This window comes from Ahaetulla prasina, chromosome 1 (genome assembly GCF_028640845.1).
Source record: "Ahaetulla prasina isolate Xishuangbanna chromosome 1, ASM2864084v1, whole genome shotgun sequence".
NCBI lineage: Eukaryota > Metazoa > Chordata > Lepidosauria > Squamata > Colubridae > Ahaetulla > Ahaetulla prasina.
Genome location: NC_080539.1, coordinates 164,211,348 through 164,234,942, shown reverse-complemented (window position 1 = coordinate 164,234,942; position 23,595 = coordinate 164,211,348). Strand labels below are relative to the sequence as shown.

The following is a 23,595-nucleotide window of genomic DNA, read 5'->3' as shown; positions in this document are numbered from 1 at the left end:
TGGTAGCAAAAATCCATGCCCCCCCCCGCCCATGCCCAGCTGAGCCGCGCAATCATCAGAGGTTTTTTGGGTTTTTTTTTTAGTTTTAAAAGCATTTTTTTCTTTGGCCGAAAAAATGCTTTTAAAAGTTTTTTAAAAAGCCTCTGATGATCATGTGGTTCAGCTGGGAACCTTTTAAAAGCATTTTTTCTACAACCTCTTGAGCTGAAGAGGTTGTATAAAAAATCCTTTTAAAAGAAAAAAAATGGCCACGCCTACCCAGTCACATTACCCCCACCCACCAAGCCACGCCCAACGAACCGGTAGTAACAAATTTTACATTTCACCACTGCTGCAGTTGTTGGGAAAATAAAAGGAGGAAGGAATGTTGGATATGTTTGTCCCTTGACTATTTTGTAAAAATAATGCTGGGATAGAAATAAAAATAAATCTGAAGTTTAGCAACAAAGGAAGCAGTCAAAATGAATAGGTTTACTACAGCAGCCTAGTTTAGTTGCAATGTTCCCTTCATGATAAAAGTAGTAAGTTTCAGTGGATGCTCCTGTTTGACTGGGAATTTGGGGCAAAAAAAATCCTCACTAAGGAGACAATGGGAAAGTACTGCCATACAGATTGTCCTTGACTTCCAGCCATATCTTTAGTGACAATTCGAAGTTATGACAACACTGAAGTAGCCAGTTTTCACACTTAGAACCATTGCAGCATCCCCATGGTCACCTGATCAACTGGCATGTTTTTGTGATGGTTGCACTGTCCTGGGTCATGTGATCACCATTTGCAATCTTCCCAGCCGGCTTCTGAGAAGCAAAGTCAATGGGGGAAGCCAGATTCGCTTAAACATTGAAGTGATTAGCTTAACAACGGTGGTGAAAAAGGTTGTAAAATGGAGCAAAACTTACTTAAAAACTGCCCTGTTTAGCAACAGAAATTTTGGGCTCATTTGTGGTCATAACATGAGGCCTACCTATATTATTGCCAAAAAAAAATGACCACTTGACAGGAAAGAGATTTTATCTTTGTGAACCATATTCATTTAAATTTAATTTTGCAAACAGCAAACCACTAGATGGAGACAACAGGTAGCTGTTAGAAGCAAACATCTATAGAGGTGACTTATATAAATCCTAACAAGATTAAATAGGTCCTTTACTTCCTTGTAGAAGAAGGTATTCCAAGTTACCTACATAATAGAAGTGGGAAGCAGGGCAGCTCATATTAGGCCAGGGGTGTCAAACTTGCATCGTCACAGCGTCGTCACATGACATATTGGGACTTTTTCCCCCTTCGCTAAGTCCACCATGTGACAAATCCGGCCCATGGGCCGCGAGTTTGGCTGCTGTCAATTTAGTTAACTTCTCTCAATTAGTGCAGAACGCCCTAAATTCATAAGGCACTTCTAAGTTCATTTGGAAAATTTTAGGGATGCAGAAATGGTGCATGGGTGATTCAGTTTCTAAGCTTATGTTTTATTCTCTTCAGAAGTGTTTCATATGAAATTGTGATCCCAAATGTAGAAGCAGGGGTGAAATCAAACAATCATAGGAACAAAAGGAGTAAATTATATAAGAGGAGAATCTGAGCAGAAAACCCAAGGAAAAAATCAATCAATCAATCAAATGTTAGGATTATCTAATGCTTATCTGAAGTGTCCTGTTGAGTACACTGGATTTACTTAAAAGTAAATATGCCTTAAGTTGTTTGCCTATCTATGCTAATTTTAACATACCAACACACACATTGCAAAGATTCTAAATTCATACCCTTTTTTCCCCTCTTTCATTTATGATACTGTTAGCATTATTACTGTGGCTTTTTCTATTTGGAAAACATAAATTCTCTTACCTGTGCAGCTCCTTCTTCAAATCCTTTAATGACTTCTTGTCTACCAACCTTGAACCTGAAAGGCTTGTTTCGATCTCGGGAGGAATCAAATTTCTTTCCATTCTGCAGCATTCCTGTCAAAGCAACATAAACATTTCCTATTCTTGTCAGGCCCGAGTTAACAACAGGAAGAGGCTTACCTCAGTTTAAACCAGGGGTCAGCAATCTGGAGCCACATGTGGCTCTTTCACCCCTCTGCTGAGGCTCCCTGTCACTCAAAATATGCATCACAATTGCCAATATGCGACACCCACTGGGACACGATTTATTGAGCTTTTCAACCCCTGGTAAGTGAACCATGGATAAATCCAAGAAAAGAAAAGTTTCAGAAGAAAACAGAATGATTAATTCAACTACATATGCTAGTTTTGTGGCCGCTCAAGAAATAGTCAGCACAGGAAGGGTTTTGTGGCTCCTGGTGTTTTTTTTTTCTGTGGGAAACGGTTCCAAATGGCTCTTTGAGTGTTTAAGGTTGCAGACCCCGGTCTAAACAAAATGGACAAGATTATTACAAGGGAGACAGGGTACAGGATAAGCTGAAGCCTCAAACAAAGGGCCAAGCTAAGATTAATAGGGAATTGAATATCCAAAGCAGTGTTTCTCATCCTTGGAAACTTAAAATTGTATGGACTTCATCTTCCAGAATTCCCCAGTCAGCATTCTGAGAGTTAAGAGTCCATACTACTTCAACTTGCCCAAGAAAACTGGCCGAAGAATCTTGAAGACTGTAGGTAGGAAAGGCTGGTGGCTTCTAAAGTAGTAACAGCCAGGCCTGCTTACAGATGTAGCCAAAAGTATTGGTATTCCTCCACCTTTCCCCGTATTTACAAGACTATGTCACCTCTATATCAGAATCAAAGTATCTTGCTCCATAGATAATAGAAGAAAGAATGGAATGGTGCATTCCATTTATTTGTGTGAATTGAAAGTTATATCAGGGCAAATTAGGATTCTTTGGGGAAAAGTCGAAGGGTACTCATACTTTGGGGTACTGCATCAATGAATATACAGTCCCAGGTCAGTTAATGCTAGTCCACATATCATGTGCTCTTTGTTTCTTGTTTGATTTAATTTACCCTCCGGTTCTATTCTGTTGCAAGGTATTTTCTTGCAGTATTCTAAATAGGATTGTCATTATACTTCAAGTGCCAGACTGGGAAGGAGCAGCAAATTTCTCACTTTTATGTAACTCCCTCTGCCAGTACCGCCTGCCTGATAAGATCCCAGCGTCATCCAGACCGATTGGCAAGCAAAGCAGCTTTAGCAAGGTATCCAGTTACAGATGATCAAGATGATCTTTAACTGTTCAAGGGAAAAGATGACATAAACACAAGCTTAAAAAAAAAAAAGTCTACAACCCCAAGGAAAGTCTTCCAAATGGGAACTTATTATATTTTTTCTTTTCTTTTTCTTTTTTTTAGGATTTTTTTTTTCTAATTCGTCTCCTAAAGAAGGGTACATTTCTCTACAACAACTTGTGAAGTAGATTAGGTTTATGGCTGCTGGGTGGACACAATCATTGTACAAAAATCATAATAAGACTGTGCTGATCAGTTGGCTGGAGTCTTCACCAGGATTTTCAATTGGTCTTTATCCCAGTCCACTATTCCATCTTGTTTGAAGGCTTCCACCATTTTTCCGCTGCCAAAGAAGTTCCCTATCAATAACCTCAACGATTATAGACCAGTGGCACTGGCTTCTATCATCATGAAGTGCTTTGAGAAATTGGTCTGCCGGCACATCATTTCTGGTCTTCCACATACATTTGATAAACACCAGTTTGCATACAGAAGAAATAGATCTACAGAAAATGCCATAGCCATCACTATTCACATTGCTCTGACTCATTTGGAACAGCGGTGAGGATGCTTTTTGTAGATTTTAGCTCTGCATTTAACATAATACTTCCACATAGATTAGTGTCTAAATTTATGGATCTTGGACTTTCTTATTCAATCTGCCTTTGGATTATGGATTTCCTGTCTGGCCCTTCTCAGAGGGTCAGATTAGGTAATCATATCTCTTCAGCCCTTATTCTTAACACTGGTACACCACAGGGTTGCGTGTTGCATATAAAGAGTACTCTATACTCTTTACATTTTGACCCTGTGGCTCCCGAGGACGTGGACAGGTTGTTGGGGAGGCTTCACGGCACGACATGTTTACTGGACTCGTGCCCTTCCTGGCTGGTACTGGCCACTCAGGCGGTGACACGAGGCTGGCTCCAGAGGATTATCAACGCTTCTTTGTTGGATGGGGTTTTCCCTGCCGCCTTGAAAGAGGCGGTGGTGAGACCCCTCCTTAAGAAGCCCTTTTTGGACCCAGCTATTTTGGCTAATTATCGTCCAGTCTCCAACCTTCGCTTTGTTGCGAAGGTTGTAGAGAGTGCCGTGGCGCGACAGCTGCCCCAACACCTGGATGAAGATGTCTATCTAGACCCGTTCCAGTCCGGCTTCCGACCCGGATACAGCACGGAGACAGCTTTGGTCGCATTGGTGGATGATCTCTGGAGGGCCAGGGACAAGGGATATTCCTCTGCCCTGGTCCTATTAGACCTCTCAGCGGCGTTCGATACCATCGATCATGGTATCCTGCTGCGCCGGTTGGAGGGATTGGGAGTGGGAGGCACCGTATATCGGTGGTTCTCCTCCTATCTCTCCGACCGGTCGCAGACGGTGTTGACAGGGGGGGGCCTCACTTGTGGGGTCCCTCAGGGGTCGATTCTCTCGCCCCTGCTGTTCAACATCTACATGAAGCCGCTGGGTGAGATCATCAGTGGTTTCGGGGTGAGATACCAGCAGTACGCTGACGACACTCAGCTGTACTTTTCCACCCCGGACCACCCCAATGAAGCTGTTGAAGTGCTGTCCCGGTGTTTGGAGGCTGTACGGGTCTGGATGGGGAGAAACAGGCTCAAGCTTAATCCCTCCAAGACGGAGTGGCTGTGGATGCCGGCACCCCGATTCAGTCAGCTGCAGCCGCGGCTGGCTGTTGGTGGCGAGTTACTGGCCCCAAAGGATAGGGTGCGCAACTTGGGTGTCCTTCTGGATGATCGGCTGTCGTTTGACGATCATTTGACGGCCGTCTCCAGGAGGGCCTTCCACCAGGTTCGCCTGGTTCGGCAGTTGCGCCCCTTCCTTGATCGGGATGCCTTATGCACGGTCACTCATGCGCTCGTTACCTCTCGCTTGGATTACTGTAATGCTCTCTACATGGGGCTCCCCCTGAAGTGCGCCCGGAGGCTTCAGTTAGTCCAGAATGCAGCTGCGCGGGTGATAGAGGGAGCTACACGTAGCTCCCATGTAACACCGCTCCTGCGCAGACTGCACTGGCTGCCTGTGGCCTTCCGGGTGCACTTTAAGGTGTTGGTTACGACCTTTAAAGCGCTCCATGGCTTAGGACCTGGGTACTTACGGGACCGCCTGCTGTTACCATACGCCTCCCACCGACCCGTACGCTCCCAGAGAGGGACTTCTCAGGGTGCCGTCCGCCAAACAATGTCGGCTGGCGGCCCCCAGGGGAAGGGCCTTCTCTGTGGGGGCTCCCACACTCTGGAACGAGCTTCCCCCGGGCTTACGCCAAATTCCTGACCTTCGGACATTTCGTCGCGAACTCAAGACTCACCTTTTTATCCGCGCGGGGCTGGCTTAAATTGGGATTTTAAATTTTAAATTTATTAATTTTAAATGGGGTTTTAGTAGAGTAAATTTTAATTATTGGGCTAATTTAAATAAGTTTTTTAAATTGGATTTTAAATTTGTATATTGTATTGTTGGTTTTTATTATGCCTGTACACCGCCCTGAGTCCTTCAGGAGAAGGGCGGTATAAAAATTAAATAAAATAAAAATAAAATAAATAAATACATGCATGACTGTATTCCCACTCATACTAGTAATACTATTACTAAATTTGCAGATGATACAACTGTGGTGGGATTCATCTCCAGGGGGATGAGTCTGCCTATTGAGATGATGTGGGCCAGTTGCTTTTGTGGTGTGGAGACAATAATTTGGTCCTTAACACCAATAAGACCAAGGATCTTATAGTGGACTATAGAAGGAATAGATCAGATATCCAGCCTTTGCTTATCAATGGAGACCGAGTGACGCAAGTGGCCAGTTTTAAGTTTCTGGGTGTTATCATAAGAGGACCTGACCTGGGGCACTCAGATTGCAGCACTGGTTAAAACAGCCCAGCTGAGATTATACTCCCTGAGACTTCTCAGAAAAAAGCAACTGAATGAAAAACTGCTGGTGACCTTCTACCACTGCACCGTAGAGAGTATTTTAACTTACTGCATCTGTGTATGGTTTGCCAATTGCACAGTGGCAGATAGGACAGCATTGCAGAGGGTTAAGGTCATTGCCCAGAGGATCATTGGTTGCCCTCTCCCCTCTTTGGAAGAGATTTATAGCTCATGTTGCCTTAAGAAAGTTCAAAACATTCTTAAATGTTGCCCATTTCAACCTGGGCACCCTTTTTTTAGAACTATTACAATCTGGCAGACGGTACAGGATAATAAGAACAAGGACAAATAGGCTGAAAACCAGCTTTTATCCCAGGGCAGTAACTATATTGAATTCTACTGAATAGTGCAATATTAATGCAATATTGGGTTTTCAATTCAATTGAATAGAATGTGAAGGATGTGTATTTGTGTTTTATTTTTATAGTTATAATGTTCATTGAAGATGGCATTTAATTTTGTTGTACAAGGTGCAATGACAATAAAGTAAACTAAAACACCCCCCCCACTAAATTTGATTTGTTTAGTTTTGGGTTAGAGTGTATTATGAATAAAAGTGCAATAATTACGAATAGTTATGGGTCCAAGGCCACCCTGTGAACGAAATTTATGTGCCTGCTGCAACTTCTTTACTACATCTTAATTCAAATATGTATTTTCCTGAGCCTGCATAGCTACTGGGTCAGTCCAGGAAAAGACACAGCTCCTTTAATGAGCAACCAGCAGTTACAATAAAGGTGGCCATTCTGGTTAGTTATATATATAAAGAAGGATATATCGGCAAAATTAATTGAGGTGGATAAGCAAGGAAGATACATTGCTATCGAACTTTTGTTGGAGGGAAAGAAGACATTATTAATAGGAGTTTATGCTCCGAATCAACAACAAGAAAATTTTTTCAAGTTTTTACATAAAAGAATAGTATTTTGGGATTATAAATCATATATATTAATGGGTGACTGGAATGGTGTGTTGGATACTCAGAAAGACAAAAAAAGTTTAAGGAAGATATCAAGCCGGGCGAAATTACCAAAGGCTTTTTTTGAAATGATGGAGGACTTGGAATTAAGAGATATTTGGAGAGAACGTAATACAGAAGAGAGGGATTTTACCTTCTTTTCTGACAGGCACCAATCATTTTCGAGGATTGATTTTATTTTGATTACTAATGATTTGTATTCTAGAGTGAAGAAGACTAAGATTTGTTCAAGAACTCTATCTGATCATAGTCCGGTTTGGATTGAATTTGATCGGGAAAAGGAGGCTAGGAGATCATGGAGGTTGAATGAGAATTTGTTTAAATATGAACAAAATGTAAATGAATGTAAAAAGCAAATGAAAGAATTTTTTATTATGAATATGAAAAAAGAAACATCTATAGAGATGATTTGGGACGCTAGCAAGGCCTATATGAGAGGAAATCTTATACAAATGAATATTAAATACAAAAATAAATTGCAGAAAAAGAAAAAGGAATTGGAAGAGGAAATTAAAAAGAAAGAACAATTATTGATAAAATAGCCCAGGAAATAGTAAAATAAAAGAATCAATAAATATATTAAGAGGTCAGTTTAATATGTTGATGGCAGATCAAGTAGCAATTAATTTACAATATGTAAAACATAATACATTTAATAATGCCAATAAGCCAGGAAGATGGCTTGCCTATTTAATAAGGAAAAAACAGAAATCACGAATGATTGATAAAATAGAATATAGGGGTAAGGAAGTTTACCAAAAGAACTTGATTAAAAAAGCATTTTTAGAGTATTATAGTAAGTTATATTCTAGGGACATGATTGATGATACAGAGATAGAAAGATATTTACAACAACAAAATATTTGTGAGCTTACAGAAAATCAAAGAGAAGAACTGAATCAATTAATTACTTCAGAGGAAATTTTGTTAGCAATTAAGCAACTTAAAATCGGTAAAGCACCAGGTACAGATGGTTTAACAGCTGTTTATTATAAAAATTTACAAAATGAGATGGTTGAACCACTTAAAGAGTTATTTAATAAAATTCAAATGGGAGGAGATGTTCCCCCTTCATGGAGGACAGCCTTTATTTCGTTAATACCGAAGGAAGATCGAGATGGTATTAAAGCAGAGAATTATAGGCCTATATCACTTTTAAATACTGATTACAAGATATTTACCAAGATACTTGCTAATAGATTGAGGGGAATTGAGAGTGTGATTAAGTGTGGAGAGACTAGAGATTATAATTTAGGAATTATTTTAGATTATGATTGTTAGTTTTGATACCCTGCATTTTGTTCTGGGAAGTTGGGGTGGGGCGGGGGTATGGGGGGAATTGGGGTTGAGGCTAGAGATGGAGTGATGGTGAATGTACAGGGATTATTGAAGATGTATAAATATAATTAATGTAGGGTCGGGTCTGCCCAGTTACCATTTTAGAACGGTGGGGAGGGAGAAAAGAGAGAGTAGGAGGTAGGAAAGAGGAGAAGAGGAAGGAAGAGGGGTAGAAGAGGGAGAAGGAAGGTGTAGGGTGGAGGGAGGAGAGGATGTAGATAAGAGAAGGAGAGGAAGGTTTGGATAGTAAAAGAAGGTAGAAGAGGGGAGTGTTTAAAAAGGGGGGGGGTGACTGGGCAGGCCCGACTAAATGTATATAACTGTACATTGAATGAATTGTTTGACATGATTGTAAAAATAAAACTTTTTTACTAAAAAAAAAAAAAAAAAAGGTGGCCATTCTGGGTCCAAAGAACCTGGTGGTGCCCATTTAGATTTGAACATTTCACATTATAATTCCTGTCCTTCCGTAATATCCTCTAATACAAGTACACTTCATGATTCTTTCATGATGGCAAATTGCTCATGTCCTAAAGCAGCAAAGTTGGCCTGAGATTATTATTGTGGAATGCAAGGTTTAGTTCTGCCAGACATAACAATACTTCTGTAGTGTCAAAAGGTCACCTTCAAATTCATTTGTACGTAAACATTCCTCCAGAAGTCTGGAAGATTATCTACTTTTTGGCAAAGCTTCAATGAGCCTCAATGCTCTCCTTAGTGAGATATTACTTTCATCCTACTATTCTCCCATAAATCCCATTTTACTCATGTCTTTCTGATGGTTTAGTCATAAACATTGGCTTTAGCCAAAACAAGAGGCCTGCAGATTCTTGGATCTTTTGTGTATGTATGTATGTATGTATGTATGTGTGTGTGTGTGTGTGTGTGTGTGTGTGTGTGTGTGTGTGTATATATATATATATATATATATATATATACATATACATACATACATATATGTATATATATATATGTATATACATACATACATACATATATATATACATATATATATATATACATATATATATATATATATATATATATATATATATATATGTATGTGTGTGTGTAATATATGTATGTATATATATATGTATATATATACATACATACATATATATATATATATATATATATATACATATATATATACGCAGAGAAATAAGATTACCAAACTAATCCAAAAAGAACCCCCCACTAAAACCCAAGACAAAGAAAACGGCACAGCCCTCCTCCACAGCCTATAAAAGGCACCATAGACAGAATCAGCAAGATCCTCCACAAACACAACATCAAGACAGCATTCTGCACAAACCAAAAAATATCCACCATCCTAAGAAACCCCAAAGACAAAATTGAGTTAGAAAATCAAGGAGTATATGAAATCCCATGCACCGCCTGCCCCACCACATACATCGGACAAACCAACAGAAGAATAAGTGCACGCATTGAAGAACACAAGAACTCAGTCAAAAAAGAGGAACCAACTTCTTCCCTGGTCCAACACCTTAAAGCCACAGGACACGATATTGACTTTAAAAAGACCAGAACCATCGCCAAAACTGAACACTTTAACAACAGAATAATCAGAGAAGCCATCGAGATAAACGCCCACACAGCATGAACAAACGAGATGATACCTCCGCCTACCAGCCATTTGAAACCCGCCCTTATTGACAAACGAGTCCTTAACACGAGGAATGACACCAGACCCACACTCACGAGGTCCATACAGGATGTCACCACCACACATCCACCCAGAAAGCAGACCCAAACCCACACTGATCATGAAGCACGACCAAGGACCAGAAGCCAGACCGCAGCTGCAACATTAGCCATTTCAAACCCCTCCAATCCATACATGCAGCAGACTGACACCCACTACGAAGATGTAGCACGACCACGACCACGAAGCCAAACAGCAGCAGTGCAGCTCACCAGCTCAAATCCCCCTGCAACTCAGACTAATCTGAGCACAACCAAGCCCCCACCCAAACAGGACACACCCCCAGCCAATCAGAGCACAAAAAAACCCCCATCCAATCAGAGCACAGCCAAGCTCCCACCCAATCAGTTCAAACCCCCACTAGCAGTTAAAAAGGAAGAAACAGCTGCAATCACACATTGCTCCCAGAAGCACGAAGCTGAAGCATGAAGCTGAAGCCTGAAGATGACGAATGAGACTTTGTCGAAACGTCGCCAAGACACTTCCAATTTTACGCGGGAGAAAACCCGAACAACCAAAGACCTATATATATATATATATATATATATATATATATATATATATATATATGGCTTTTGCATGAAGGATCTCTTTGAAAAGCATCTGTTTCTTTTGAGCAGGGTCCGATGTATCTCTAGAACCCATACAGTGAGAATGTCACTCTGACAAGCAATGTCAAAGTTTATAAAAGGTATATGCATTTAAACCCACCCTCACTGTCTAATGAAATAGTCAAAGCCACTGGCCAAATATCCCTTTAATTGGGTTGACTGACTTTGGGGCCAATTATTTTTTCACACTCGCAAAATGAATGTTGGATGATTTTTCATGCCACATATAAAACGACACCACTATGGTGTTATAATTAATAATAGATAAATGAGTAACGTGATGGCAGAAAACGTATGCAAAATTTGGGGGACTGGGCAGGAGTTGTATATATTTTCCAGTATACGTTACTTACTTCTGTTTTGTTTTTTCTTGCCTAATGCTATCACAGGGCTCAGCCTTTAAAGGATTATTACAAATAAGAAAAATTTAAAAGACATCAAAGAGCAGAAATTGCAGGCAGATAGGGAAGAAAGTTAGATCATTTATCACAGAAATATAAAAACGGTTCAGAGAATTGGACACAATGCTACTTTGCATAACACTGCTGCTCTAAACACACTGGAAGCTGCTAAAAGAAGGTTTATCTTCCCTACTGATAAAACCTTGCCTTTTTGGAAATAGTGAAATGTGACTTTGCTACCAAAAACAGACCTGCCTTGAAAAGTGTTGGAATGTGGGAAAATGCCTGAATCCTAACAGTAAGAGAGTAACAACCATGCATTTTCTGTTCTTCCTCTTCAAATTACTATTACCTCCAGATTCTGGAATACATCCTAGTCTATTTAATCAAATGATATATTCCTACAATTCTTCATTGTAGTTAATCAGTAAGCTCAAACTGCCCAAGGAGCTGCTGATCCAATTCTACAGAGGAATTATTGAGTCTGTCATTTGCACCTCTATAACTGTCTGGTTCGGTTCTGAAACCCAACAAGAAAAACAGACTTCAGAGGATAATTAGAACTGCAGAAAAAATAATTGCTACCAACTTGCCTTCCATTGAGGACCTGTATACTGCACGAATCAAGAAGAGGGCCGTGAAAATATTTGCAGAGCCCTCGCATCCTGGACATAAACTGTTTCAACTCCTACCCTCAAAACGACGCTCTAGAGCACTGCACACCAGAACAACTAGACACAAGAACAGTTTTTTCCCGAAGGCCATCACTCTGCTAAACAAATAATTCCCTCAACACTGTCAGACTATTTACTGAATCTGCACTACTATTAATCTTCTCATCGTTCCCATCACCAATCTCTTTCCACTTATGACTGTATGACTATAACTTGTTGCTGGCAATCCTTATGATTTATATTGATATATTGACCATCAATTGTGTTGTAAATGTTGTACCTTGATGAACGTATCTTTTCTTTTATGTACACTGAGAGCATATGCACCAAGACAAATTCCTTGTGTGTCCAATCACACTTGGCCAATAAAAATTCTATTCTATTCTATTCTAATAATAATAATAATAATAATTTATTTATTTATTTATTTATTTATTTATTCGTATTTTTATACCGCCCTATCTCCCTAAGGACTCAGGGCGGTGTACAGCCATATAAAAACACAGAAATATACAAAATAAAACATTCAACTAAAAAACTTATTATAAAGGCCAAATATTTAAAATCAGATATAAATAGTAAAACCCAATTTAAAACCAAAGCTAAAATTTAGTCATTAAAAATTTAAAACCCTAGTCCAGTCCTGCGCAAATGAATAGATGTGTCTTAAGCTCGCGGTGGAAGGTCCGAAGGTCAGGAAGTTGACGAAGTCCTGGGGGAAGCTCGTTCCAGAGGGTGGGAGCCCCCACAGAAAAGGCCCTTCCCCTGGGCGTCGCCAGTCGGCACTGCCTGGCCGGCGGCACCCTGGGGAGTCCCTCCCTGTGGGGGCGCACGGGCCGGGGGGGGGGATTCGGTGGCAGCAGGCGGTCCCGGAAGTAACCCGGCCCTATGCCATGGAGCGCTTTGAAGATCATTACCAAAACCTTGAAGCGCACCCGGAAAACCACAGGCAGCCAGTGCAGTCTGCGCAGGAGAGGTGTTATGTGGGAGCCACGAGGCTCCTCTATCACCAGCAGCTGCATTCTGAACTACCTGGAGTCTCCGGGTGCTCCTCAAGGAGCCCCATGTGAGAGCATTGCAGTAGTCCAGCCGAGATGTCACGAGCATGAGTGACCGTGCACAAGGCATCCCGGTCTAGAAAGGCGCAACTGGCGAACCAGGCGAACCTGGTGAAAGGCTCTCCTGGAGACGGCCGTCAAATGGTCTTCAAAAGACAGCCGTCCATCCAGGAGAACGCCCAAATTGCGCACCCTCTCCATTATTATTATTATTATTATTATTATTATTATTATTATTATTATTATTATTATTAATAATAATAATAATAATAATAATAATAATAATAATTTAATTTTTATACCACCCTTCTCCCGAAGGACTCAGGGCGGTGAACAGGCAGATAAAATAATACAATACATTACAATAAAAACACTATTTAAAAAACTTATTCAATAAAGCCTAAATTTAAAATACAATACAAAATATAAAATAAACCCCAATAAAAACCATGTTTAAAAACCCTATTAAGCCAGTCCTGCTCGGAAGAATAGATATGTTTTAAGCTCGCGGCGAAAGGTTCGGAGGTCAGGAAGTTGTCGAAGTCCTGGGGGAAGCTCATTCCAGAGGATAGGTGCCCCCACAGAGAAGGCTCTCTCCCTGGGGGTCGCCAGCCTACACTGGCTGACGGCACCCTGAGGAGACCCTCTCTATGGGAGCGTACCGGCCGGTGGGAGGCATGTGGTAACAGAAGGCGGTCCCGAAGATATCCCGGTCCTATGCCATGGATCACAATGACCTCCTCACAACTTGATTGTAAAAGTACAGATCCGTATATGGCAGGGGTGGGTTCTATTTACCTTTACTACTGGTTTGCAATGGGAGTGCACACATGCACTTCTGCGTATGCGTAGATCACCCATTATGACATCCGGGTGGCTGGGCGGAGCCTCCCGCCGCTTTTACTACTGGTTTGCAAGAACTGGACAGAACCGGGAGCAACCCACCACTGGTATAGGGCCTTACCCAAGGTTAAAATTCTTTTCCTCAAGTAAGGGGAAGGGTACTTATTTTTTCTGAGTCCTTCACCATAGCCACAGCCCTCACTAGGATAAATTCTAATGGATCTTCTAACTCTCACAAAGGATTGAGGGGTAGATGAAGGACTGCAGAGAAAAGGAGACTTCACCCCCTGAAGCCTCTGGCTTGTATTTTTATATCTGATACTTTAGCATTTACATGTACCATATCAAAGAATCGGGAGTATATTTAAGCACAGTTTAAAGTGCCATGAACAGGCATTGTATGCATGTTCCTTCAATTGCTGATTCTCTAAGAAGAATATGTAATCTCTTGCCCTCTCTTAAAACGTTTTAACTTTTATAGATACCTTTTTATATTTTAACATTTTTCTGTACATTGCCCAGAGTCCTTCTCTGAGGGACATGAGTGGTTCAGAAATGTGAAAAATAAATAAATAAATAAATTATTTATTTTTGCTCCAACTTGTATAGATCACTGCCTATGGCACAGAGCATGGGTGCCAAACCTTTTGGCTTGCCTGAGCTACACTGAGTGAAAAGGAATTGTCTTGGGCTGCATAAAATCTATGTAAAATACAGGTAGTTCTCAGTTTACAACCACAATTGAGCCCAAAATTTATGTTGCTAAGTGAAAAATGTGTTAAACGAGTGTTACTCCATTTTATGGCTTTTCTTGCCATGTTTGTTAAGTGAACCGCTGCAGTTGTTAAATCAGTAGCTCAAACTGCCCAAGGAGCTGCTGATCCAATTCTACAGAGGAATTATTGAGTCTGTCATTTGCACCTCTATAACTGTCTGGTTCGGTTCTGCAACCCAACAAGAAAACACAGACTTCAGAGGATAATTAGAACTGCAGAAAAATAATTGCTACCAAAAACAGACCTGCCTTGAAAAGTGTTGGAATGTGGGAAAATGCCTGAATCCTAACAGTAAGAGAGTAACAACCATGCATTTTCTGTTCTTCCTCTTCAAATTACTATTACCTCCAGATTCTGGAATACATCCTAGTCTATTTAATCAAATGATATATTCCTACAATTCTTCATTGTAGTTAATCAGTAAGCTCAAACTGCCCAAGGAGCTGCTGATCCAATTCTACAGAGGAATTATTGAGTCTGTCATTTGCACCTCTATAACTGTCTGGTTCGGTTCTGAAACCCAACAAGAAAACACAGAAATATAAAACGGTTCAGAGAATTGGACACAATGCTACTTTGCATAACACTGCTGCTCTAAACACACTGGAAGCTGCTAAAAGAAGGTTTATCTTCCCTACTGATAAAACCTTGCCTTTTTGGAAATAGTGAAATGTGATTTTGCTACCAAAAACAGACCTGCCTTGAAAAGTGTTGGAATGTGGGAAAATGCCTGAATCCTAACAGTAAGAGAGTAACAACCATGCATTTTCTGTTCTTCCTCTTCAAATTACTATTACCTCCAGATTCTGGAATACATCCTAGTCTATTTAATCAAATGATATATTCCTACAATTCTTCACTGTAGTTAATCAGTAAGCTCAAACTGCCCAAGGAGCTGCTGATCCAATTCTACAGAGGAATTATTGAGTCTGTCATTTGCACCTCTATAACTGTCTGGTTCGGTTCTGCAACCCAACAAGAAAAACACAGACTTCAGAGGATAATTAGAACTGCAGAAAAATAATTGCTACCAAAAACAGACCTGCCTTGAAAAGTGTTGGAATGTGGGAAAATGCCTGAATCCTAACAGTAAGAGAGTAACAACCATGCATTTTCTGTTCTTCCTCTTCAAATTACTATTACCTCCAGATTCTGGAATACATCCTAGTCTATTTAATCAAATGATATATTCCTACAATTCTTCACTGTAGTTAATCAGTAGCTCAAACTGCCCAAGGAGCTGCTGATCCAATTCTACAGAGGAATTATTGAGTCTGTCATTTGCACCTCTATAACTGTCTGGTTCGGTTCTGCAACCCAACAAGAAAACACAGACTTCAGAGGATAATTAGAACTGCAGAAAAATAATTGCTACCAAAAACAGACCTGCCTTGAAAAGTGTTGGAATGTGGGAAAATGCCTGAATCCTAACAGTAAGAGAGTAACAACCATGCATTTTCTGTTCTTCCTCTTCAAATTACTATTACCTCCAGATTCTGGAATACATCCTAGTCTATTTAATCAAATGATATATTCCTACAATTCTTCACTGTAGTTAATCAGTATGCTCAAACTGCCCAAGGAGCTGCTGATCCAAATCTACAGAGGAATTATTGAGTCTGTCATTTGCACCTCTATAACTGTCTGGTTCGGTTCTGCAACCCAACAAGAAAACACAGACTTCAGAGGATAGGTGCCCCCACAGAAAAGGCCCTTCCTGGGCGTCGCCAGTCGGCACTGCCTGGCCGGCGGCACCCTGAGGAGTCCCTCTCTGTGAGGCGCACGGGTCGGTGGGAGGCATTCGGTGGCAGCAGGCGGTCCCGTAAGTAACCCGGCCCTATGCCATGGGCGCTTTGAAGATCATTACCAAAACCTTGAAGCGCACCGGAAAACCACAGGTAGCCAGTGCAGTCTGCGCAGGAGAGGTGTTATGTGGGAGCCACGAGGCTCCCTCTATCACCAGCAGCTGCATTCTGAACTACCTGGAGTCTCCGGTGCTCCTCAAGGAGCCCCATGTGAGAGCATTGCAGTAGTCCAGCCGAGATGTCACGAGCATGAGTGACCGTGCACAAGGCATCCCGGTCTAGAAAGGGGCGCAACTGGCGAACCAGGCGAACCTGGTGAAAGGCTCTCCTGGAGACGGCCGTCAAATGGTCTTCAAAAGACAGCCGTCCATCCAGGAGAACGCCCAAATTGCGCACCCTCTCCATTATTATTATTATTATTATTATTATTATTATTATTATTAATAATAATAATAATAATAATAATAATAATAATAATTTAATTTTTATACCGCCCTTCTCCCGAAGGACTCAGGGCGGTGAACAGGCAGATAAAATAATACAATACATTACAATAAAAACACTATTTAAAAAACTTATTCAATAAAGCCTAAATTTAAAATACAATACAAAATATAAAATAAACCCCAATAAAAACCATGTTTAAAAACCCTATTAAGCCAGTCCTGCTCGGAAGAATAGATATGTTTTAAGCTCGCGGCGAAAGGTCCGGAGGTCAGGAAGTTGTCAAAGTCCTGGGGGAAGCTCATTCCAGAGGATAGGTGCCCCCACAGAGAAGGCTCTCCCCCTGGGGGTCGCCAGCCTACACTGGCTGACGGCACCCTGAGGAGACCCTCTCTATGGGAGCGTACCGGCCGGTGGGAGGCATGTGGTAACAGAAGGCGGTCCCGAAGATATCCCGGTCCTATGCCATGGATCACAATGACCTCCTCACAACTTGATTGTAAAAGTACAGATCCGTATATGGCAGGGGTGGGTTCTACTTACCTTTACTACTGGTTTGCAATGGGAGTGCACACATGCACTTCTGCGTATGCGTAGATCACCCATTATGACATCCGGGTGGCTGGGCAGAGCCTCCCGCCGCTTTTACTACTGGTTTGCAAGAACTGGACAGAACCGGGAGCAACCCACCACTGGTATAGGGCCTTACCCAAGGTTAAAATTCTTTTCCTCAAGTAAGGGGAAGGGTACTTATTTTTTCTGAGTCCTTCACCATAGCCACAGCCCTCACTAGGATAAATTCTAATGGATCTTCTAACTCTCACAAAGGATTGAGGGGTAGATGAAGGACTGCAGAGAAAAGGAGACTTCACCCCCTGAAGCCTCTGGCTTGTATTTTTATATCTGATACTTTAGCATTTACATGTACCATATCAAAGAATCGGGAGTATATTTAAGCACAGTTTAAAGTGCCATGAACAGGCATTGTATGCATGTTCCTTCAATTGCTGATTCTCTAAGAAGAATATGTAATCTCTTGCCCTCTCTTAAAACGTTTTAACTTTTATAGATACCTTTTTATATTTTAACATTTTTCTGTACATTGCCCAGAGTCCTTCTCTGAGGGACATGAGTGGTTCAGAAATGTGAAAAATAAATAAATAAATTATTTATTTTTGTAGTCTGAATGTTGATTGCAACATAATCCCATCCATAGCAAAAAATACTTCATTGTGGAAGTTAGTCCAACTCATTAGGAAGACATATTATAAATATAAATATTATAGGCTAACTACTATGTTTTCATTCTCCTATTCATAATTTTTCCCCCCAAACTAATGCCAGAACTAGAAGAAACTCAACTCTCCAAGGCCATTCTCAGTTAAACAGAAAATAATCATGTTAGAGAGAAGAAAATACTTCAGCCTGGTTGGCAAATACGATAAGAAGCAGGTTGGCCTACATTTTTAAAGAGAGTTGTGAGAGCAGGAAGAGCTGAATGCATTCGCTCTTTAGGTCCCCACAAAATATGATTTAAACAAATTTTCTTTCCAACTGTGTTGGTTAGTATAGAAAGTGAGCTAGTCTAGGAGAAAATAATCTAAACTGATAGAATGTAGAACACATTTTTATATCAAAAATTGACACTAGTCATTGCCCTGTAGGTGAGCAGAACCTCATCCATGATCAAGGAAACCTTACCGTATTGTTCCTTTCATGCCTTGCAGCCCATCTGAGTTAATTAGGGTTTTCTAATCATGAGAACACAATTTAGAACATTCAACTACATTATGTGGTATTGCTGCACCAAAGATGTGCTGATGCCTCAGGCACCCTCAGGACTTATGGCTTAGTTGAAAAATTAAACGGACAGCAGATAGTATGAACATCTGCCAAACCCTAATATAGCTGCAGCTGTTTTGAACTATAATCTAACGTCGTAAAGGTATGCAATATGGACAGTTTTGCCTTTATTCAAATACATATTTTACTGATCTAGGGAACTGATTTTCCAACAAGATTTTCATTTCCTTCTAAATCCTGATCAGACCTCACAAATGTTGTAAAATATTTTGCAGCTTGTTATTTGGGGAATGTCTAACTCTGCCGCTGCTATTAATAGCTCTTGCTACAAAGCCTGTCACGATTTTGAAAACCCAATACGGCTTTGGCTTCAGAATTACTCATCATCTCCAACACAGTCACTGAGTGCATTTTTTTTTTTGCAAGGCTTGCAAGTTAATTGCCGTTTCCTATGTCCTCCTTTAACCAATGCAGCACGTAGGATCTTAGACGGTGGCAGAAGCATTGACTGCCTGGATATCATTCATTTCAGAGATGCGAGTCAGCAATCTGGCAAGCTTGGACCGAGTACAATATCTGCAATGAATATTACTGAGACTCTGTCACTTTGATATTGAGATTTAGTGGGCTGCTTTAAGATCCGTTTAGCTTTTTCAAACCAAGGAATATCCGGTGTATTTTCTATTCAAAAGTTACTTGTGCTTCATTTGTAGGCTGGTATGTGTGGTTCTGTATAGGATAAATTTTTACCACCCCCAGCTTAATTTATTATGATTGTGTATAAGTGGATATGAATAAAAGAGAAGCAAAAAAAGACCAAAAAAAATGAAAAGGTGATGTCGGGTAGAAAAATAAGAAGGAAAAATTGAGAGAGCACTTATTATATGCAGTACTCCAACCACCAAAACATTTGTCACACGAAAAACCAGGAAAGATACATAACCTGTAACATTCTCATTTTCAGTCTAGGTAAACTTGGTCACTTTGATCAACATTGCTATTAGATTTTATCTCCTTTGCTTACCAAAATACCTGGATTGGACCAAAGCTAAAAAACTGCAACCGGAAAGGGGATTGCTGAATAGTCCTTCTAAATCTTTTGCATCAAAATAAAACCTAACAGCAGATTCCTTACTAATCCATTTATTTTTGCTCCAACTTGTATAGATCACTGCCTATGGCACAGAGCATGGGTGCCAAACCTTTTGGCTTGCCTGAGCTACACTGAGTGAAAAGGAATTGTCTTGGGCTGCATAAAATCTATGTAAAATACAGGTAGTCCTCAGTTTACAACCACAATTGAGCCCAAAATTTATGTTGCTAAGTGAAAAATGTGTTAAACGAGTGTTACTCCATTTTATGGCTTTTCTTGCCATGTTTGTTAAGTGAACCGCTGCAGTTGTTAAATCAGTAGCGCGACGGTTAAGTGAATCTGGTTCCCCCATCGACTTTGCTTGTCAGAAGGTCACAAAAGGGGATCACATGACCTTGGGACACTGCAACTGTCAAAAATGTGAGTCAGCATCCAAATGTAAATCACATGACCATGGCAATCAATGGTCATAAATGTGAAAAATGGACATAAGTCACTTTTACAAGTACCATTGTTACGTCGAATGATCACTAAATGAACCGTTGTAAGTCAGGGACTACCTGCAGCAAACGCATATAAATCGCCTAATAATGTTAAAAGTTTACAATCTTGTGGGGCTGCATTATTAGTTGTTCAGGGCTGCACGTGGCCTGTGGGCTGGATACGCCTGGCATGGAGTATGGTCCTCCTTAGGAATGAAGTGAAGATGTTTGTCATGCTGAACCAGTGGTGGGTTGCCCCCGGTTCGGACCAGTTCCTGCGAACCAGTAGTAAATCTGGGGGTAGGCTCCGCCCACCGACCCCAATGTCATAAGGAAGCTTCTACGCATGCGCAGAAGTGCGCAAGCACGCGATCCCGCTGCAAACCAGAAGTAAATGTAAGTAGAACCCACCCCTGTCCTGAACTTATTATATAGCTTTAGCCAATCCACCATCTCTTAGCTTAACACTCTTCCCTTTCTGCAGTAAACATACTGAAATCCAAGATACTATTCTAAAACTGTTTTAACTTGTTTCCAACTTTATAATATGCCTATATTTATTATATGTATGCAATTTGTGGTCAAAACTTTTACCTGGTCAAGTGCCCAGAGATGATGGTTACTGAATGGCACAGTAAAGCAGTTAGTGCATTATATGCAAATGACATATAACTGTTATGCTTGGTTTATTATTGAATTCTACAGGTACTCTTCAGAAATGCCATGCAGTCTTTGTGAAAATGCAACCTTTATTTTTATTCCTATGGTAATGAGCAGCTGCTACTCAATTCTTTATTGATCGAATAGATTCCAGTATGGGGTCCAGTGAACCACAGGGATTATTTTGAGATTTACTACCCAAGTTAATGTTTTGTATGATACTGCAAAAAACCAAATGACCTGTTGCATTTAATCAACTTGTGCATTAGCCTTTAATCTTTCATAGGCAGGAAATATATTATTTTTTCCATTTCTCCATAATACTAAAATTATGTACTTATTAACCATGTTAGACTTTTCTATCTATTTTTTTCTATCTCCAATGAAGTTTCAGATATGTTAATCTATTCCATATTCTACAACTGGCTTTCCCAACATGTTATCTTTCATATCAGGGGTGTCAAACTTAAGGCCCGTGGGCCAGATTCAGCCCACGGGTGCTTACAACTGGCTTGCAGGGTCGTCCTGGAAACAGTGAAGGATTGGCCTGCGGGACCTCTGCCAGCAAAAACAGAGCTTGGGAAGGCTGAATGCAGCCCTCAGACTCGAGGCTCTGTTTTTGGCCATGAGGGCCTCCTGCAGCTCTCTGCCAGCAAAAACAGAGCTTGTGGGGCGCACATGTGGGGGCCCTGAGCTCCGTCCAAAACTGGATGGGCCGAGTGACATTGAGTTGGCCACGCTACTTTGGCCATACCTCCCCCCCACCAAGATCAAACACAACCCTGATGCAGCCCTCAATGAAATTGAGTTTGACACCCCTGTTCTATATGTATTGAAAAGGCTTATTGTACCACTGATTTGCAAACATCTGTCATGGGCCTAAGATTCACTTATTACTTTTCGGGATAACTTAAATTATTATCAAATAAATACCTGCTGCTCAGAGTCACCTCGAACTGTGAGATGGTCACCATATAAATTTCATAATAAAGAAATAGCCAAGTATGCTGCAAGTAGTGAGCTCATGTAGGGATTGATCGCCTATGGATGCATCAAAACATTGCTAAAGGAAATATTGAGACCACATACAGAAAATTGCCCTCAAATTTAAGTGTCAGTGGCAAGAGAAGATTGAAAGCCAAATTCAAGCATAAGATAAAAGCCCATATTAACCTTTGATTAGTTACCCATTACTAAATTGGAAGAGGCCATTTAGATTGACAAAGACTCCCATCCCCCACTTAGTAGTGCTGGATTCCAAATTCAAGCATTCTTAACAGATGACTGACCAGCATCTGCTTGAACACATGTTCCAATCTCAAATTGCTCTTACTATTCAGGAGGCTTTGGGGTTTTTTTCCCCTTGAATTTGCCTCACTAACTTAAGTATTTTATGCCTTGTCCTACTTCAGAAACAACAACGACTTGATCTTGGCATTCTACATCAGAGGACCCCAAACTTTTGGTCATCAGGCACCAGTTCCATAGATGCAGGGGTCTCCAACCTTGGCAACTTTACGACTTGTGGACTTCAACTCCCAGAATTCCTCAGCCAGTGCATAATCCCTGCCATAGAGAAAGGTTTTTCCATGGACTGGAGGGGACATGGTTTTGCATGCTGCCTGCATCCCAAGAATAGGGCTTCACTTGTTTGTGTGGATCATTTGCTGGCATGCTGTGGACTGGTGCCAGTCCATAGACTGGGGGTTGGGGACCTCTGTTCTACATGGCTTCCTATCAGATATTTTAAAAGATTCTCCTATCCTACTTCAGATTTTTTTCTTCTATTATCTAGTTTGCCTTTTTCAAAGCCCATTCCAGTTTGCCTGAACTATTACATTTTAATGACAAAAGTATCTAAAATATGACTGATTTTTTTTTTATTTGAATTTATATCCCGCCCTTCTCCGAAGACTCAGGGCAGCTTACATTGTGTTAAGCAATAGTCTTCATCCATTTGTATATTATATACAAAGTCAACTTTATTGCCCCCAACAATCTGGGTCCTCATTTTACCTACCTTATAAAGGATGGAAGGCTGAGTCAACCTTGGGCCTGGTGGGACTTGAACTTGCAGTAATTGCAAGCAGCTGTGTTAATAACAGACTGCTTAGTCTGTTGAGCCACCAGAGGCCAAGGTTTGACTGATGCCAAATAAAATGCAATTATATAGATCAGGGGTCTCCAACCTTGGCAACTTTAAGCCTGGTGGACTTTAACTCCCAGAATTCCTCAGCCAGTGCATAATCCCTGCCATAGAGAACGGTTTTTCCATGGACTGGAGGGGATGTAGTTTAGCATATTGCTTGCATCCTGAGGGTGGGGCTTCATTTGTTTGTGTGGACCAGTTGTTGGCATGCTGTGGACTGGTGCCAGTCCATAGACTGGGGGTTGGGGACCTCTGTTCTACATGGCTTCCTATCAGATATTTTAAAAGATTCTCCTATCCTACTTCAGATTTTTTTCTTCTATTATCTAGTTTGCCTTTTTCAAAGCCCATTCCAGTTTGCCTGAACTATTACATTTTAATGACAAAAGTATCTAAAATATGACTGATTTTTTTTTTATTTGAATTTATATCCCGCCCTTCTCCGAAGACTCAGGGCAGCTTACATTGTGTTAAGCAATAGTCTTCATCCATTTGTATATTATATACAAAGTCAACTTTTATTGCCCCCAACAATCTGGGTCCTCATTTTACCTACCTTATAAAGGATGGAAGGCTGAGTCAACCTTGGGCCTGGTGGGACTTGAACTTGCAGTAATTGCAA

The 23,595-nt window shown here is 40.8% G+C and overlaps 1 protein-coding gene across 3 annotated transcripts in view; it reads right to left on the bottom strand.

Moving 5' to 3' along the window:
- The window catches only part of FKBP1B (FKBP prolyl isomerase 1B), a 42,684-nt gene that overhangs the window by 1,305 nt on the left and 17,784 nt on the right, over nucleotides 1–23,595 (bottom strand). For 2 of the 3 annotated variants that reach the window (XM_058179749.1, XM_058179759.1), the window contains exon 3: nucleotides 1,843–1,955. In XM_058179749.1, the coding sequence (XP_058035732.1) occupies nucleotides 1,843–1,955 (113 nt within the window). Of the gene's footprint in view, nucleotides 1–1,842; nucleotides 1,956–18,487; nucleotides 18,634–23,595 lie in introns of those variants that run through there. The other variant, XM_058179770.1, reaches the window with a different exon arrangement.